The sequence below is a fragment of the Cornus florida genome, unplaced genomic scaffold (genome assembly GCF_030987335.1).
Source record: "Cornus florida cultivar Cherokee Brave unplaced genomic scaffold, ASM3098733v1 CherokeeBrave_3.0.0_Hap2_Chr08, whole genome shotgun sequence".
NCBI classification, from domain to species: domain Eukaryota; kingdom Viridiplantae; phylum Streptophyta; class Magnoliopsida; order Cornales; family Cornaceae; genus Cornus; species Cornus florida.
The window spans coordinates 78,195,602-78,216,786 of record NW_026775578.1 but is presented as its reverse complement, the minus strand read 5'-3'; the positions used below and the strand labels follow the sequence as shown (position 1 = coordinate 78,216,786).

The following is a 21,185-nucleotide window of genomic DNA, read 5'->3' as shown; positions in this document are numbered from 1 at the left end:
TTTAGAGCTAAACCGTCACCAGTATGTCACCGTCCCATACCGATGCATATAATCCTCCATATCCTTGTAAATTACATCATATATATAACAGTTTAGTAATTTACAATCCAAAATTAATATCCAAATAATTGCAGAAGGGATATTAACAATCTAGCAATTAAAACCCAGTAGTAATCTATGTAATTGCATCGAAGAATTAAATATTCTAAAAATTAACATCCAACACATGCATAGTTCAAATTTAATAAAATAATGACCCTATCATGTATTTAAAATTAGTTCTATAATAATATTATAGTCCAATAAATTGCTAGATTAATTTAAGCGATCTAGTTCCCTCCATCCGGTAATAGAGTACTAAGTCATATACTTATATTTTGTTGTATCCTTTAGCACAGAGCCCCCACTATGCCAAAAGTCCAGTATATTACTTTAAAAGACTTCATCGTGCATCTAAAATATATTGAAAATCATTTTATAGCACCTTAAACCATCAGATTAAAATTAATCAACAAATCTCCTTTTAGACGTTAACTGTACGCAAAGTTGTCAAATAGCGTACTGTTAATTCTATTTAAAACTAAGGGGTATATTTATACAATTCAAGACCTTAGTTACATGTTAAAATCATTATTTAAAAACCCAATTAAAATTTTAAAACTGTTCAATAACCCAGAATGCCCAAACAGTGACTGAAAGTCACTTTTACGCACAAAACAAAGAAAGAGCCTGCTCTAGAAAAGTAGAGCAGGCTCAAGGTGACATAGAGCCGGCTTTACCACACCTTGGAGCCGGCTCTAACAGGTGGGAGCCGGCTCTTGGCATTCCAGAGCCGGCTCTCTCTCCCCCTGTGAGCTTCCTCTCCGTTTCTGCTTTGTTCTGACCTCTGTTCCAACTCCGGCCAACTACAACCCTTCTGTTTGGTTTCTTAAACTGATCTTAAATATCTTATTAACACCCAAGAACATCCTAAAGGTTTGATAACAACCATTAGACCCAATCACAGAGATTAAATTTTGCTACCAAACGAACATGCGATAGGAACAAATCTGAAACTATTTGACTAATTGAAACGGAACAAATTGCAACACATATTTAAAACAGAATAATAACAGCCCTATGAGTTTTATATAACCCTAGTATTGTTCTTATATTTTGTCTACAGTAGTTGCAATCAAATACAGAGACTAAAGTTACAACAAAAACAACATGCTTGCAGGACAGAAAACTGGAACGAAACTTGTATGCACTGTAACAGATTTATTTTCAACACCACAGATCATCAATATAGCATAAGTTAAACAGGTAAATTCCAGTTACTGATTGATTAAACCCTAAAGATTATCTAGGTGCACAGAACACGAGCCAAAGAGAAGGAGAAAGAGAAAAACTTGCCTGTGATTTCAGTTATGAAATCTCGGCGTCGTCTCTAAGTTTCCGGCAACTACTGAACACCAGTAAACCTTCTATTGCTCCGAATCTAACCTTAATCAACCTCCTTGGTCCTTTCTGTAAAATTCCCCCTCAAGCCTTGCTCTGTTTCTCTCACGTCTCTGTTTTCTCTCTGTGTTTCTTTCTTGTCTTTGATACGTGAACAGGAGTGGTATAAAGACTTTTTAAAACCCTAAGTTGTCATAATGATATATTTATAGGTTTTAAACTAAAACCCTAATCCAAAATTTCAATCCAAGAAGGAAACACAAATACTGATATTCTCTACCTCAATCAAAAACGTGAAACCCTAAAAGAAAAAAAAAACCCTACAATAAACATTAATTTAATTAAATTTAATAAAACAAATAATTAATAATACAATTAATTAACAAACCAATACAATCAAAATGCCAATTCATTCAGACAACAAGCAAATAAAGTTCAAATAAATCAACCAATGAAAACCAAACAAATAACACACACAATTAAACAATAAAAATGCAATTAAATCAATTTAACAAATAAAATGCAAATAAAATGCAATTTAAACAATAAATAAAATACCAGGACTATCCTTTTGAAATTAGGGGTATTACATTCTTCCCTCTTAACAAAAGGAATTCCGTCCTCAGAATTCGCTCTTACCTTCATCCAATAACATGTGATAAATTTTAAATATAAACAAGATCATCACTAAGGAAGACCAAAACAAATTATGCTCAAAAGTCAACTGTAGTGAAGATAAGCAATTTAATCACTAAAAAATTATGAAATCAAATACATTAACGATTTACAATGTCGTATGTATGTCATTGCACACATGTGAATGCAAACATCAGGTACCTCATCTACTATGCTCAACACATTAGGCAGCATTATTAAACTAAAAATGGCTAATTCACACGCACCCAACTACAGAACTTCAAACTTTTGGAACATCCGCTTACTATTGATGAAAGTAGGACTCCAAATCAACAATAAATTATTTCTGCACTTTGTGGATTTTTAGGGCGATCGGTTATGGAGTTCTCTTTAATCACCGTAAATGAATGACGGAGAAAAGGCAAGACAGAGGCTTCGGTTTTCTTCAATCAAAGAAAGAGCAAGAGAGGTTAGGGTTTTCTTCAATGTAGCGATGGTTCTCCTCACAGACCCAAACTTCAAATGCAAAACAGAGGTTAGGGTTTTCTTTAGAGAAAAATGTTAGGTTACAATTTACAAATATTTTGGGATTTATATTACGAAAATGTTAGGATATACATTAGGAAAATGTTGTGACTCACTCTACAAAAATATTGGAATACAGATAAGGAGGAGTTTGGGATGCTTATTAGGAAGATTTGGGATGCAACTTAGGAAAACGTTGTTATACAAGCCCAACGACCAAACATTTTCTTAATATTGTAACACTTTCGGTTTCTTACCAAAAATGTGTCTATTCCCTTATATTCTTACTAATTATATTTGTTTCTTATGAAAATAAGACAATTCCCTTCAAAATCAAATCTGAGAATTATCATTCATACCTACTTAGTTTTAGCAACCAACTTTTGGGTTCATTCACAGAACAATCGCAGCTTATGGATTCTATTTGGAAAGAGAGGTTAGGGTTTCTTACCAAAAATGTGTCTATATATTCTTACTAATTATATTTGTTTATGCCATTTAGTTCTTATGGAAATAAGACGATTCCTTTCAAAATCAAATCTGAAAATTATTATTCGTACCTGCTTAGGTTTAACAACCAAAATTTGTGTTCATTCACAGAACAATCGCTGCTTTCGGCTTCTATTTGGAAAGAGAGGTTAGGGTTTTCTTCAATGTAGCGATGGTTCTCTTCGCAGACCCAAGCGTCAGACGCACAAGAGAGGTTACGATTTTTTTCAACTAAAAAAAGGCCAACACAGGACCTTCTTCCTTCTTTCTTCTTCGCAGACCCACACAGACCTTCTTCACGCAACAAAGCACCTTTTTTGCCACGCAGACCTTCTTCCTTCTTCGCAAACCCACGCAGACCTTCTTCCTTCTTCGCAAACCCACGCAGACCTTCTTCCTTGCTTTTTCTTCTTTGCATTCTTTACAAATTCTATAAAGTAAGGGCTAGGGGCTAAATGGACAATTCTATACAATAAGTAAAAGCTAAATGGACAATATGCCGTATAAATATAACCTATACCGTATTATTACACAAATATTCAATATTATTACACATTTAATACAATTTCAACAGTGTGCAGTTACTTTTTTTTAACCCACTTTTTTAAGTGACGTGGCCATTTGTCCTCCACTCATTCTTAAATGGAGGAAATTGTGCACTATCCTACCAGAACTTATTTTTGGCCGTAACTAGACTTGCCGTTCCTGCCTTGGGAACGTGACTTGTAATTCAAGAAAATGGAGGTAAAAAGGGCGTGTCTATAATATTAATAAAATAAATGTAAAAAATCTAAACATTGAATCTTGATTTGAATTAACTGGAATTAATGAAAAACTCAACGCCCAATGAGCGAACGCTATTTTTAATAGTTTCTCCAATTGCCCATTTGACTCCACGTTGCCACACAAACAGCTATCACTCGGTGCCAAATTTGTAGAGTCAAATGCTACTTTCTCTGTTAGGCTTTTTCTTTAATTTTCTTTTGAATTTTTTATAATATCAATTTTCAAAGTAATTAATGCATATCATATTTTGAAAATTTCAAATTTTCTCATGAAGTTGAGGTGAATTTATTAAATAATATGAGAACGATTAGTGTCTTAAATATACATCTTAATTAAGCTGTGAGTGCATATAATTTCTAAGAATTTTAACATTTTTCTGGATTTTTTTTTTTTTTTTTTGTCCCCCCGAGTACAGAGTTTTCCAGCAGCTGCAGTAGCCAATAAATCCGCAAAGAACCTTATTGACCCCACGAGAGTTGTCGACACTAGACATTTAAGATCACGTTCTAGAGAGAGAAAATGGAAATAATATTGGGTAACCTACACTGTAGAAAGAGAAAGTCAAAGCACGAAATGCAACACCGACGCTTCCCCAAATTGCCTAATGCATTAATTAGCAAACCAAGTCGTCTTTGAGCTTTTCTTCTTCCAGGAAACTTTGGAAAAGGTCCACAATTAACTCTGCCTCCCCCTCTCTCTCTGTCTTTCTCATTTTCCGTGTTTTGACTTTCTCTTTTTCAACAATTAGTACCATCTCATTTTGTCTTCGTATAAAATCTTACCATCTCTATAGACTCTCAACAATTCGATCTAAATTTCTAACTGCATGTCAAGAGCACTTTTCAATCAATCTCTCAACATACCCTCTTTCAAGTGAGTTGACATATTCACGTCCTCTCTTCTATTGTTGTTAGCCTTCCCATTTTTGTTACATTGATTTTCAACAACACTCCTAGCTAATTTAGTAACATTTTCACTCCTAAAAGTTTTGTGTTAATGGACTATATTGATGTCCCTTCGTATTTTCTTTGTCCAATCTCCATGCAACTCATGGGAGATCCGGTCACGGTTTCGACCGGTATTACTTATGATAGAGAGAACATTGAGAGATGGTTGTATGCATTCAAGAACAACACTTGTCCAGTAACAAAACAAGTAGTTTTCGACGCCGATCTAACTCCAAACCACACCCTCAGACGTTTGATCCAAGCGTGGTGCACCCTCAACGCTTCACATGGAATTGAACGAATTCCAACTCCAAAGCCACCGGTGGACAAAGCCCACATCGTCAAACTCCTCAACGACGCAAAAAAGTCCCCACACACGCAGCTTAAATGCCTCGGCAGGCTTAGATCTATTGCATACGGTAGTGAGAGAAACAAGAAGTGTTTGGAGGCTGCCGGCGCAGTTGAATTCCTAGCTTCAATCATAAAGGAAGATGAAGAAGTAGGTTTGGACACCGGAATCGAGTTCAATAAGGTGAAAGATGAAGCATTGAGCATCCTCAACCATATCCAGACCTCAGAAACAGATCTAAGAAAACTTTTAGGTGATGAAGGTGACTTTGTTGAGGCTTTAATTCATGTCATGAATGGTGAGAATTACCAATCTCGAACTCATGCAATAATGCTATTGAAAGCTATTCTTGAGGTAGGTGATCCGGTCCATTTGATCACCATTAAGCCCGATTTCTTCTTCGGGGTAGTCCATATTTTGCAAGATCAAAAGATCTTGAATCAAGCCTCGAAGGCTGCATTGAAGCTTCTGGTGGAGCTTTGTCCTTGGGGAAGAAACCGAATCAAAGCAGTCCAAGCCGGTGCAGTTTCGGTCCTAATAGAGCTTCTTCTTGACACATCAGAAATGAGAGCTTGTGAGCTTGTTCTGATTGTGTTAAATCAGCTATGCAGTTGTGCAGAAGGGCGAGCCGAGTTGTTGAAGCATGGAGCCGGATTGGCTGTTGTGTCGAAGAAAATACTTAGGGTTTCACATACAGGCACTGATAGGGCAGTGAGAATACTGTCCTCAATATCTAGGTTTTCAGCAACTGATAGGGTTCTTGAGGAAATGTTGCAAGCGGGTGTTGTTTCAAAGTTATGTTTGGTGCTTCAAGTGGACTGCAGTCTTAAGGCCAAGGATAGAGCCAAAGAGATCCTCAAATTGCACTCTAGGGTTTGGAAGAACTCTTCCTGCATTCCTCCTCATTTGCTCTCTTCTTATCCAACTTGTTGAGAGATTCTATTTTTTTTGTACATAATTGAATTGACAATAATGGTTTGACCAAAATTATTAGTGAAATTTGGAGATGGGCTTTATATTGTTGTGCTTGCAAAAGTTTTGCACACTTCGTACTTGAAGTTGTATTTGTGTTGAATTAATCTGGAGGCACCACTATCTGAAACATTCTTAGTTACTCTTTTTGTATTTCTCAGCATACTGCAGATTGTTGGGTCAACGCAAACAAGTTAATTTGTTCCCAAACTATTTCTCAGAATGGAAGTTTCTTATAGTTGAATTAGTTAACGCTAATTTTTTATTTTTTTCCAACTTTGTTTCGACCTAAAATATTTTTTCTATACAAAGGACGGCTTCTATCAGGAAATTCATACCTATCTAAACTAATTGGATTGATGCCTTCTCTTTTCTTCTTTCTAGTAGGTAGACATTATATATTTTAATTATTATAGTTTTTATGAATATTTATTATTTCCAGAACTTGCAATATTAATGACTACGTAAAAAAAATTCGTGGCCTCCATGTTCTGACCATAGCGTGGCAGATGAACTGGACCATTCCAACTTCTGTGCTGGTTCAATTAAATTAAATTACACGGACCACGCCTACCAAGAAATGGAATAGGCCCTTCTGGTACGCGTACGCGTCTGTATTTTGTTTGTATACAAATAAATCTAGAATGTTACACCATGCAATACTAATAAATTTAGGGTACAACAAATAAAAATGTGTTGTATTTTTAATTTAATAGTGTTATATTTTTGTATCTTAGGCTTCGTTTATTTGGATGTAAAATATTTTTTAAAAAATATTTTTTTATTTTTTGGTGTACGTTTGGTTGCCATAAAATATTTACGAAAAAAATATATTAAAATTTAACAAAAATAACTTATCCATTAATTTTCGTCAAGTTATTTTACGTGTCCCGAGATGAACTCGACCTCAACCTCAACATAGATATTTGTCAAACACCTACAAAATAAAAATAAAAGAATATTTTACCTAAAAAATATTATTGTTGTTGTAGTAAAACAATCTCAAGATAACCAAGCCCATGAATCAACAACCAAAACAAAAGAGTCCAGACACAAGACCGGCCCAAACAAAAAGGTAACCACTGTATATATTCACCATCCATTTGAATAGAAAGAACTTGGAGCATCACCGTAAGGATTAGGTAAATGAGAAGAAAGGATTGCTGGGTTGGGGTTCATAGAAAGAACTTGGAAGATTTTCCAGTCAGCTGCAACAATTTCGGCATATTGGCATTTATAACTCTTGACGGAGAATAATCTCAATCTCACACGATAATCAAAAGCTATACCAAATTACAAAGTTCAGAATAAGAATAATTTGTTAAAAATAAACTTGATTTTAGTATTTAGGATTTTCAAGTATTTGATATATATGATGCATGTGTGCATTTCATGTTAGTGGGGTAGTAAATAGCCTTGATGGTAAAGGTTACGTGAAATCAAGAGGTGTATGAATTAAACCTCCTAAATGCTATGTTAGTGGGAGTAGTGGGAGTTAAGCCTAAAGGTTATGTTAGTGTGAGTAATTGGGTACTTAAATGTAATTGTTATACATATGTTCATGTGGCCTATATATTCATATATTCTAGTAAAATAATAGAAGAAGTGGAATAAAATAATTATTCAAGTATTCCTCCATATCATTCCCTTCCAAAACATTATTGTGTGTATTTAGGCCACTATTTCCAACAAAGTGGTATCAGAGCAAAGTCAGAAAGTGGTATTAGAGCAAAAGCCAACAAAGTGGTATCAGAGCCAGGTTCCATATCAGAGCTAGGTCATTATCAGAACCAAGGTTTCATGTTCAGAGCTTAGACGATCCTAAAGGCCCGACGAAGTTGATATTCAACATTTTTAGAAAAAACATGTTTCTTCTTGATGATGATGAAAAGGGGAAAATGTATTTCCTTAGTGAGAAGATGATGTTCTCTAATTACAAAAGAATAAAAATCATCATGACTTCATATCTCAAAGCATGTGATTTGTGGGATGTTGTTAGAGAAGAGCCAAATAGTGGCACGTCTAACAAGCTTCGTGAAAAGAAAGAAGGAAATGCATTGGTAGTGTTGCAAAAGGCAATATATCAAGAAATTTGGGAGTATTTTGGAGAGTTCAAAACTCCAAGTTATGTTTGGAAGATGCTCGAGATCATCATTTCCAGTCATAGAGGTGAATCACTACCCATGGAGTATTGGGTACAATGCTTTGAGGATGATGAGTTTATGAAGAATGATTATGAAAGTCTTGAGGAGAAATTTCTGGAGAATGAAGAGGTGTACAACACAAATGGAGTTGAAGAAATTGAAGATTCCAAAGTTGAATGCCAAAGTGAAATGGTGAATAAGGAAGAGATAAAGAAAGGTGTTGAAGAAGAGATCGAAAAAGTAGAGGAGATTGAAGTGAAAAGAGAAATTAAAGAAGAAGAAAGTACTAAAGAAAAGGCAAAAATTGATGAAATTGGTGAGTTAACAGTTTCAGGTATGGTTACAAATTCCACCTTGAAAAAAGTTATATTTGACTTATTTGATGAAATTATTATTTCTTCATATTCATCAAATAATGTTTATTTAGTGGAGAATGATGAACTTCTCTTAAAAAAAATTATTCAAATTAATTATAAGATTGAAGCTAAAGGCAAGAAGAATTTTTCAAATTATTTTTTACAAGATAATTCAGAGAATTTGGTAACTAACACAGGTTGGGTGAATATGGAGTTTTTTTTTTTAATTCCAAAGAAGAAGCACATAAGAAGTTCAAGAAGTATCGAAATTTCAAGAAGAAAGGAGACGGATGGAGTGCTTGTGTGAAGAAGATAAAAATTGATCATGAGAAGACATTATTCAAGTATTTGAAGATTTTTCACAAGCCATATACCCATATACATCCATGGAAATGGCCAAGAAGATTGTTGCAGTTGAAGGAGGTAGAACTCAAGACCAACCAACGAACTTTTGATTAAGCCCCAAGATTAATAAGAAGGTTTTTCAAGTTACAAAATCAAGTTTAAAGGGGGGTGTTGAAAATAAACTTGATTTTAGTATTTAGTATTTTCGATCAAGTATTTGGTATACATGATGCATGTGTGCATTTCATGTTAGTGGGATAGTAAATAGCCTTGATGGTGAAGGTTATGTAAAATCAAGAGGTGTGGGAATTAAACCTCCTAAATACTATGTTAGTCGGAGTAGTGGGAGTTAAGCCTAAAGGTTATGTTAGTGTGAGTAATTGGGTACTTAAATGTAATTGTTATACCTATATTCATGTGGTCTATATATTCATGTACTCTAGTCAAATAATAGAAGAAGTGGAATAAAATAATTATTCAATTATTCCTCCATATCATTCTCTTCCAAAACATTATTGAGTATTGTGTGTATTTAGGCCACTATTTCCAACAAAGTGGTATCAAAGCAAAGTCGGAAAGTGGTATTAGAGCAAAAGCCAACATAATTGCCCCACTATATTACTATAGAATTAGGACTACATTAGTGGTTGCACGTAGTGGTTGCTGGAGTAAGGCAGTGGCAGCGGTGGAAGGCTGCAGTAGTGGTGTAAGTGGTGGTACATTAGTGGTTGCACGTGGTGGTTGCGGTGGAAGTAGTGGTAGAAGGCGGTGGTAGTGGTAGCAAATATAGTGGTGAAAGCTAGTGGAGGTGGCGACAGTGGTAACAATGACAATGAGGGTGGTGGAGGTGGCGGTATTGGAAGGCAATGGTGAAAGGCTGCGACGGTGGTTGTTTTTTAGAAATTCACACACCCATTTTACTCATTTGAAGACTCAAAACCTCATCATCCACTTTGATAAGTAGAAGAAATACCACTGAGTCACAAGGTCTTTGGTGGATTTTTGGGAGCACCATGGTTTTTGGGAATTTGATTTGTTTTTTGTTTTTTTGTTTTTTTTTTTAAATAAATTACTTTGAAATGGAATGACTATTCCATAAATTTAGTTGTAACATGAATTTTTATTTTAGAATGGTCATTCTCATTTTAAATTTCGTACCAAACAAAAAATGATTGAAATCGGTATTCCATTGTTCCATAACAACTCAACATTTGTACTAGAAGATTGTTTTATTATTTATATTATTATTAAATATTAAAAAAATTAAAGAATATATATTTGCACTGGTGCAAGCTTCCAGTAACCACGTAACTTGTTAGTGACCACTTGCACAGATCCAACTTCCACCTACACCGGGGCAGCTTCGTCTAGTGACCACTTGCATCGGTGTAACTTCTGCTTTCACAGGTGCTACTTATCAAATTAAATTTTGCTTCTTATCCATAATTTCAAGTTTCAACTTACAATTTCACAAATTTATCACCCTTGTAATGATCATTCATATTTTGCTCAATCAAAATACACTTCAATAAGAATATTTTCTAGGAACAATGGATAATAATGAAAGTTCTAAACCTTGCCTAATAAGTTACACTACAACAAAATATTGATGTGGTAGCAAAATTCTAATAGCAATTATAAACAAAAAATGTTGTTATTGATATGTTTTTAACTGCATTTTTAGTAAGTGTCACACCTGACTGCTGTATCAACATGGACTTATTTTTATTTTTTCATTTTTCATTATTCATTTCTCATTTGTCCAATTGCTCCTCACTTTCTCTCTCTACTCCCACTCTTCACTCTCTCTAGCTCCACTCTGGCTTCTCGCTCGTCGTTGTGGCTCGTCGCTGTGGCTCCTAAAATCATACCCTAAACCTTAGTATTTCGAATTTTCTCACTATTTTTGTGTAGATTTTTTCTCTTTGTTCGAAAAGTTTTTCAACAGAGAACTTGATTTTCATTTGATCTCTCAAAATAAGACTGTGAATCCTAAGCTTAATTAGGAGTTTTTCTTCTTCTCTCTATTAGGAAAATATTTCAATCGAAGAGGTTTATTTACATTTGAGATATATTCAGTTAGTGCTATTAGATTTGGGAGCCAAATTGACATCCACATGCTATAAATTATATAAACTCATTTAAATCAGTAGTATTCTTCCTTAATTTGACACCCCAAGATCTTAAACTATCAATAAAGCAAAGAGAACATTCATAGTACCTTGATCCAAATTGTTTCAAAGATTGAAGAACAAAAAATCAATATGAAGCAATCTTCATAGTAGGAATTGATTTTTCTCTCTTTGGTGCCATTTTGAATATCATACATGTTTTCCTACAACACAATGATGGTTTTTGTGTACTATTTATAACGCAATGAGAGGACCAATTTCTCCTTGTCAGCTATTCTCCTTTTGACCACTCAGATTTGGGGTCTTGAGAGGTTAGGTACGTAATCAGACAAGAAATTACCAAAGCCGGAAAAAAATTAATCCAAGTCTACATACATTGCATGTCACGTAGTTCACACCCCCTATATTACAGTGGATGGTATTTTTAGATTCTTGAATTACTAGGTTCTCACCTACAATCTATGAATTGGAGATCGGGTGTTTATATAATTTAAACTCCGTCTATTTTTATGAACCACCTTCAACTACATATCCACTTGCGTGTATATGAAAAGACTGATAATACAAAGTATTAGCAAGTCAAAACTAATACTTTGAATTAGACTTACGAGACCTCTTTTGATCATCTCCTTGTTCTAGGGTCGGTGTTTCGTGATTCAACTCAAAAATCTAAGTTATTATGTGGAGTTAGTATAATCTAAGTTATTATGTGGAGTTAGTATTCAGTTCAAATATACACGGTCACTCTCCCGTATGGATTCTCGCAACAACACCTCGTTGCGGTCGAGTCACCCTGACTATTAGGATAACATACACGAACGTCTCGGGCCAAGCGCTTGGCGTAACACTCTGGATCTAAAATTGGGTCTGACTCTAATACCAACTGTAACAGGCGAATGTTTCACGATTCGACCAAAAGTCTAAACTATTAGGTGGGGCTAACACCCAACCCATATATACCCAGTTACTCTTCCATTCGGATCCAATGTGGGACAAGCTCCCCCTTGTTTGAAAATCTATTTAAGGGTCCAGAAATTGAGAGATTCGGAAATCCAAAGGTCCAAAAATTGGGAGACTCATAAATCAAAAGGGCCAAAATTCCATGATGATCAACAATAAACACATCCAAAGTCATGCCATTCTTCACCAAATTCAACAAATTCTCTCCTCTCTAAAGACGAAGACACATCCAAAACCATGCCATTCTTCCTCAAATTTAACAAATTATCTCCTATTTGAAGACGAAAAACAATAGGCACATCCAAAGTCGTATTATTCTTCCTCAAATTCAACAAAGGACAACAAGCACATCAAAATCGTGCCGTTCTTTCTCTGTGATTCAACAAGTTTGACGAATCACCACACAACACTGTCCGAGATCAAGCTTCATAAGCCCTCAATCAGAAATCAATGGCGATCTTTTTCAGCTACAAATACTTGAAGAAGATTGTCAATAGCCGGCCCGATTCAAGATTAAGCTCCAACAGCCTTGAATCCAACCAATAAAGGAGATTGAATCAGTCTCAGGGGATTGTACTCAACTTTTTATAAATAAATAAATTATTATTTACTCTCTATTTTATTTGTTATTTGTAAACTACGAAATTAAGGTGTACATCTTCAATACAAACTGTGAATTAGAGACGGTCATACCATGGCAGTCACCAGTCACACCATGACGATAAGCATGTATCCAATTTAAATTCCTTGAACCTACATCAACAAAACCGCAGTAAATGTACATTAAAGTCCACAAGAAAACAAATTTAATGAATCTTATCTCACACGAGATATTTCTAATGACCTTTCTATATGGGGATCTTAGACGATGGTCTTATTCAAATTGTATCCATAAGCCCATCTTAACCACATAAATAATGTCAACCCTAGCAAAATAGGCTGTGATTTTTGTGCATGGACCACCTTCCCCTGCATATCCACTTGCAAGTATATGAAAAAGACTCATAATACAAAGTACTATTAAGTCAAAGCTAATACTTTGAATGAGATTGACGAGTCCACTTCTGATTATCTCCTTGTGCCTAAGCTACACAAACTTCTAGAACAGCAGGCTTAACATTCATATGAAAATGTAAAAACATTATAAATAAATAAAAATAAGGAAACAAAAGTGCAAATAATGTGCAAATACCTCCCTAATGTAAAAAAAAAAAAAAAAAAAAAAAATGGCTACATTTTTCAAATTAAGCAAATAAGGATAATTTTTCAATTTGAGTATTGAAATACCTAAAATTTCCTAATGCTATATTCGGTTGTATGGAATTGAAACTTTGAAATTGAAATTAGTAGAATTAGAGAAAAGTAACTAAGAAAATTGAACCAAATTTTTTTCCAATCTCACCAATTCTAATTCCATATTGCAGAACACAATCTTAAGACAAAATAAAAATGAAAAACAAAAAAAATAAATATAATAAAAATTTAAAATAATGAAAAATAAAAAAAGAATAATAACAAAGCAAAATAAATCAACTAAATAAAATATAAGGGCATTATTTAAAAATATATAAAAACCCCAAATTATTTATTTATTTATTTATTTTATTTTTATATATTTAAAATAAAAAAAATAAAAAAAAAGAATATGGTCAAGGGCAATTTGCACAATTCTTCAAAATAGAGGGATTTATATGCACTTTATAAAAAGTAGAGGTGTTTCATGCACATGTTTTAATTTAGTTAGAAACGGTGTTTTAATGACCTAGAGGTAGAAAATATGTTAACTTGCTTGATTTTTGTGATTGATTAATTATCTACATACAACTAGACCTATCCTCCCATCGATCTGATTAGTCAGATATGGATTAAACAAAAAAATCAATAACTCGGTTACTATCCAAATTCGATAACGTATTGGCCAAAAAAATCGGATATGATTATGCTTATCTGATCCAATAATAATCCAATCTGAATAAAATAATAATAATAATAATAATATATTATATTATACATATATCAATACTCCTATCATATTTGTATTAAAGGTAACCAAAAAAAAAAGTAATCATAATATTATATGTCAATATTGCGATGTTCTCACCCACAGACTAATAAATCTCCTAATATACATTATATACATAGTAATAATGTCATAATATTTATTCACTAACAAAGAGTAAATGATCTGTTTTTTTTTTTTTTTTTCTTTTCCTTTTATATTTTATTTATCTTGTTTCTATCATTTTTTTTATTTATTAATTATTGTTTTTTATTCTCTTTTTGGCATTAATTTCTTTTCTTTTTTTATGCATGTAATCGATAAGATGAGGATTATAGGAAGCGTGAAATTTGTTGGGCTATCTAACCGATTAGATTAGCTATGTAACTGATCAAATCAGGCCAAGCAATCGATCAGATCAGGCCAAGCAATCGATCAGATGAACAAAACAATGAGAAATCCATTGAACCATGTTCCCTCATCTAACCGGTTAGTTCACTGATCTAATTAATCAGATGAACTCATGTAATTGACTAAACAACACACATTGTTTTAGTTTGCAAATCCGAAATCAATTCAATAAATATTAGGGGAGGCATTGATTGCACCTTTGTCCTCAAAAGATGCTTTCGCCCAATTCAACTTCCTCAAGAAGGAAATGATGATTTCGTGATTGTTTTTATTTTTTCAAAAGTTAGTTGTTGAGATTTTACGGAACATGTCCGTTTTTCATTCCGACTGTTTCAGAGGGTGTCCCAATAGGTTATCAATGCATTTGAGTGTTCCCGAAATTTTTCGACTCCGTTCCGGCCTTCAAATGACGGAAATGAATTTCCAGCCAGCTGCTAATTTTGCGTCCGGACGCAAAATTAAACCACACTTTTATAGACGAAACATTTTTTTTAAAATTAAATAGAAGACTATTTTCAAAACTTTTTTTTTTTTTTTTTTTATCTCCTCAAAAGTCTAGTAAAATGTTTAAATATTAAGAAAAAACAATAAAAACTATTAATGTCTACGAACGATGTCGCTTAGTTTACTTAAAAAAAAAATCAAGACGCATCCACAAAAGAAAATTTTAAATAGGTGTAATAAGAATTTTAATCAATTTCTATTCCAATTCTCTTTCGGTTAAAGTCCGTTTCCTAAATCACCTCCTTCGGATAGTTTTTATTTATTTTTTGTCATTAGCAAGAAACTCACTTTGCTTATTTGGAGACTCGAACTCCCAAAATCTACTTTGGGAGGTACTTTGGGAGGTAAATGAAATACCACTGAATCTTGTGACCCTTGGTCACTTCAAATAATTTAGGAAGATTTTTTTGTACAAAAAATACTAAGTACGAGTCTAATGAAAAACACAAATAAATAATACTACATTTGGTGTGCATGAATGGAATGGAATGGTGTTGAGGAATGGAATGGAATGACCATTCCAATGGAATAAACAGGGAATGAAAATTCATTCCATTACTAAACATATGGAATGGCCATTCCATTCCATAGTAAGATTAAATATATATGTAATATTTCCAATAAGCCCTTCATAACATTCCAATAAGGCAAAAATATTTTGCATAAACCAAAAATCTTTCACATTTCATTTTTTACATTTCTCGAGCTTCTTTGTTAAACGTGGTAAAGGTTTTTCACATTCTCTTTCTTCTGAATATACCCAGAGCTGTTATTGACAAAAAGTTACAGGACCTTAATTCAACCATATTATATATATATATATATATATATATATATATATTAGCCTTTACATTAACTTCTTTGGTTAAGTATTCAACCCGTTTTTGGATAAAACTGTACTGAATATTAATTAGATTGATTTTATTAAAAAAATAATGAAAATGATATTTTTGAGAAAAATTATTCCATTCCATATTTAATGAAAGTCAACCAAACAATAGAATGGTAATAATCATTCCATTCCATAACGATGCACCGTGTTACACATAACGATGCACCGTGTTACACTAAACATTAGAATAATAATACTCATTCTATTCCATTCTTATTCTTATTTCATTTCAAATTGCATTCCATAACATAGCATAAGTGAATTTAACACGGTTCACCCATTTTTAACTTCTTCCTTACTTTGTCTCCGAAGTTAGGACAGAGATCTAAATGGACCTACTGTCTTGGCTCCAACAGCTAAATGGTTCATCAACTCTTCATTCATTTAATTAACTTAAGAATTATTTTTTATTTCACTAAATAAATATAATTTCAGTCCAAGTCATCAATAAATTATAGAAGCACTGATGTGCCAAATATCCTAACTAACCCTCCATCTTAATTAATTTTTGGATACCATGCATTAAAGTAATACCATCAGTATTCAAATTACTAATTAGTCTATATTTTGATTTCTAAATTTATTTTCTTTGACCAAGGATTTTGTGGTTCACTATTATCTTTCTTTGATCTCTCAAAATTATTAGTGAGTGTTCAAATTTCTAAAGGAGGTGTGTGAATTTCTTATTAATAAAATGTATATATATATATATATATTAATATCTACTACTACTATTATTATTATTATTATTATTATTTCCATTGATTACATAAAATTTGTTCTAAAAAAATATATTTAATATTATTATTATTATTATTATTTCCATTGATTACATAAAATTTGTTCTATATATATATATATATACAATTTATGAAATTTATACAACATGGGTTTCCATCTTGAATAGATATCTAAAATTTGTAATCAATGAGTACCCAAAATACGGAGTCTATTGATCTTAAAAGATCTCGCCCATTGCTCAATCGATGCAATTATTACCAAAGACAAAGTTCCATTATTCCCTTAGGATTAAGAGTTAGTTGCTTAGCATCGAGAAGGAGATATCTAAAATTACTTATGAGGAAATAGTAATTTTCATTTACTGTCCATCCGATTAATATGTCATACACACGAACAGCATATCTTCTCCCCGGTTTTTTTTTTTTTTTTTTTTTTTTTTTTTTTTTTTTTTTTGTAAATTTAATGTGTTATCTTCCGCTGTTAAAATACTCTTTTGTGTAAAATATATACTGTTATGTATAATGTGTAAATTTTTTTAATCTCAAACAGGACATTAAGATACATTGTCACGTCATCAATGTGTAAAATTGTTGTGTATTTTACCCAATCTTTTCACATCGCCGCATGAACATATTTCATTTCTCTTCCCTTTTTCTCATTACATTAACGAATCAACCCTATATTAAGTAGGTTTGTAAAAATTATGTTGGTCCCGCATAACACTATATTTTTACACAAGGTATAAAACAATGGCTGGAGCTAAAGATGAGTAGTCCAATTTTTTTTTAATTTTTTTTTTGAATAAATCTAGACACATCATATTTATAAAATAAAAAAATAATAAATAATAAAAAATAGTATTATAGAGTTGATTCATTAATGTAAAAAGTGTAATATAGAGTTGCTCTTACACCTTTTGTGTAAAAATTAATTCATCAATAACAACTAATCACATGTCATGCCAGGATCCACTACAAACCTACTTAATATAGAGTTAATTCATAATGTAATGAAAAAGGAGGAGCTAAAAGAAAATACACTGATATAATTGTATAAAAAAAATGTGTAAAATATACAATAATTTTATATATTAGTGATATAACATTATATCTTAACATATTACTAAAGATAAAAAAAAATAAAAATAAAAATAAAATAAAATAAAATAAAAAATTACATATTATCTTAATATATGTGGTAGTTTATATTTTATATTACATGTGTTAATTTATCTTTTACATAAAAAGTGTTTTAGTTTTAACATGCGCTGCGCGTCTTTCTTTTGGATTTAAGTGACAAGTCACTTTATAGAAACCAATCAACGTCCTTTTTCATTCTTTTGGATAGAATGCCATTCTATAAAGGGACGTGGGTAGACTGATGCTTAGGATATGCTTTGAATTTGATGCTAATGTTGTTGTTGATGCTGTGGTGGATGGCTGCGCCTCTTTGCTTTGACATCAAGTTGGATCTTCAGCCTTTTTTTTATGGCTTCTTTAAGTCATGTTCGCGGATCCAATAATCGGGTGACTCATGCTTTGAGAGGGCTTTCTCATACTTGTTTCGATGTTGATCGGGTGTTGACTCATATCCCTTCTCGGATTGTGCATCCGGCTATGAATGATGTTTTGTGTTCAGTTTCTTAGTGCGGTTTGGTTGGTGGTTGGGTGTGGGTTGTTTCTTTGTTTTCTGTGCTTGTCAAAAAAAAAAAAAAAAAAAAAAAAAAAACTAAAACTGATGCTTTAAATAACTTATGCACAAGAGTTTTTGTATGCACAATTAATTTATCTGGTGAAGTGAAGTAACCAATACATGCAAGTATTCACCACGTATGTATGTATGTGTACACACAAATTTGGTAAGTCTGCAATAGAAACAAAATATGGGGCAAAATAGAATTTTATTAATTTATGAATGTGGAGTACAGTCCTTTGTAATATCTTTTACAAAAAAAGAATGGTCCTCTGATTCGATCTCCTTGTTTTTGGTTAGTTGGATCCAAGGGCTGCACAAGCTTGTTCTTGAATCACTGTGGAATTTGATGAAGAACGGCACGTTGTTGGATGTGCTTGATGTTCTTCGCTTTTGGGTTTCGATTCTAAATTCTGAATTTGTGTCTGAATTTGTAGACTTCTGAGTTCTGAATCATCTCCCCCTTTTTTTCTTCCTCCAAGCCTCTATTTATAGGCTTCTTGGATTAATAAGATGATGACACGTGTCATCTCCTGATAAGGATAAAACTATAATTAGGCCGGGCCGGTTATATTGTGATAATCATCCTTAAAGATAATTATTCAAAATATATTTTATTAGGAATAATTATCGTTCCATTTAATTATCTGGGCTGGGCTAATTAAATAATTTAAGTGGATCAAGCCCGGTAAATTAAATAATTTATTTAAACATTAGGCCTATATTTAATGAGTCCATTCGTTAAAACCAAAGCCCACTAAATTTTAGTGTCTACAAATTGCCCCCACTTTAAGTCCCAATTTTGACAAGACTTGTCTCTTTTTCCAAGTGGGACTTGAAGTTTCCTTTTTTTTCACGCACGCTAGAGAACTTTTTTTTTTTTTTTTTTTTTTTCATGCACGCTGGAAAACTTTTTTTTTTTTTTCACGCATACTGGAGCAAATTTTTTTTTTTTTTTTTTTTTCTAACCCATTTTTTTTCTTTGCGGGGCTTGATTGGGTGTAACAACTTGATTTGTGTCAACCGTAGCAGAAATTGAATCTTCCTTCTAGACAACACCGATTTGAGCTTTAGTATCCATCATGGTGGTGTTCAAGTGTTTCGCAAAGCAAAAGCTAACTATCTTAGAGAGCAAAAATAGTCAATGAGTCCAAGGAACGACATTAAGTGTATATGACTCACTTTTTGGTCACAATGCTATTCAAGTGCCTGATTCTAACAATAAACATTGTTCATCTCATTGGACATGCACGGACCACATGCAAACTCACCGACTTTGGTCCTAATCAGATTAATGAAGAATCTATTGTCTCTAAAGCCTTGATACTAAATTCTTCACTTCATAAGAGAGTTGTTGAAGAAAACCAGTTTTCACTATTGGGTCTTAATGTTCAGGCGAAGGAAATATCATGGAGTATTCCCTATAAACTTCCTGCTGAATTGCTATACACCGAACTATATTGGGAGTGGTTAGAAGATGTCTTGGCGCGTTTCCACGACTTTCTATCAAAACAACAACTATATGGTGCTTTATTCGCCTCCCTATTTTCCTATGATTGTCATGAAGATGTATTCAAAGCATTCCTTGAATGTTGGTGCCCAGCCACTAATACACTTCATTGTTCTATTGGCGAGCTATCAATTTCTCTTCGAGATCTATATATGCTAGGTGGTCTCCCTCACCAAGGAACAATTTATAATGAAGTTATTCCTTGTGCAGATGAACTATCAAGAGCTGGCAACAACAAAAATTCTATCCCTTTGAGTTGTCAACACCTATTTTTGGCCTTCCACAGACTTTCCAAGAAGTATAAAGGAGATCAAAATGTGAAAATATCTGACTGGATTAATTTCTGGTTTAAAGGTGCATCAAGACATGCCAAACCTTCAAAGAAATCAACAAAAAATAAAGTTCACCGCCCTATGAGGACTCAAAATCTGTCTGGCGTGATCCCTCCTGTCCGGTCGATGTCCACCAAAGAGAAAGAAGTATTTATCAACCTTGGTGTAGATGAAACATCGAGAGACACCACTTATTTAGCTATTTTTTTAGCATGTTGGCTCTGCAAATTTGCCTTACCTACACACCCTGGCAACATAATTCGTCCTGGGACTTTCAAGGTCGCAAGCATATTAGCAGATGGCTGCAACATTTGTCTTTCCATCCCAGTTCTGGCCAGTATTTACAGAGGCTTGAACGAGATTGTTTCCTCACCAGATCCTGCAAGCTGCTCTGCGATATTTCCTATTCACTATGTATTCGGATGGTTGAGTGAATATTTCAGAACTAATTTCACCATTCCTAATACCAACTATTGGCCTAGAATGACATTATATGCAGGCGAAGGAGGAGCAAGATACTTTGACCATTTTGAAGCCCAAAATTTATTTAGATCATGTAAAGGAATAAACTTAACTCGAATGGCTAAAAGATCTTCAAAAGAGCGACTTATTGTAGATAATGGCGAGATAACAAAGGCTGATTTTGACACCCTAATCAATCTTCGATCATATTATTTGACATTGCGCCAAAATGACCGTCTTATCATTGAGCCATATAGTCCACACAGATTTAGCCGACAATTTGGGTACCATCAAGATATTCCTGGAAAATTAAAAAATGACTTTCGTACTTGCACCTTAGATGAATTGTTAAAGCATTGGAACTCATCCGTTCATTATTCTTCTGGTTGTGATGCGTTGTTTCCTTCAACCTTAAGCCACCAAAAATCCTCAGTTACCAGAGCATATGCCAAATGGTGGTCCAACGTATATATTAATCCATTTACACAGAAAGAAACTACCTCAAAGCAATCTAAACGCACGATTTCCCCACCAGAGAAACCAACTAAAATCAGGAAGGTT

General features: G+C 33.3%; 1 protein-coding gene across 1 annotated transcript; it reads left to right on the top strand.

Moving 5' to 3' along the window:
* Window positions 1–4,707: 4,707 nt before the first annotated feature.
* On the top strand, window positions 4,708–6,274 carry LOC132268700 (E3 ubiquitin-protein ligase PUB23-like). Its single transcript, XM_059769502.1, has one exon. The coding sequence runs from the start codon at window positions 4,873–4,875 to the stop codon at window positions 6,103–6,105; it is 1,233 nt and encodes a 410-aa protein (XP_059625485.1). The 5' UTR covers window positions 4,708–4,872; the 3' UTR covers window positions 6,106–6,274.
* Window positions 6,275–21,185: the final 14,911 nt, after the last annotated feature.

Excerpts from the sequence above, each read along its gene's own strand:
- LOC132268700 (XM_059769502.1), top strand. The coding sequence starts at position 4,873 with ATGGACTATATTGATGTCCCTTCGTATTTTCTTTGTCCAATCTCCATG.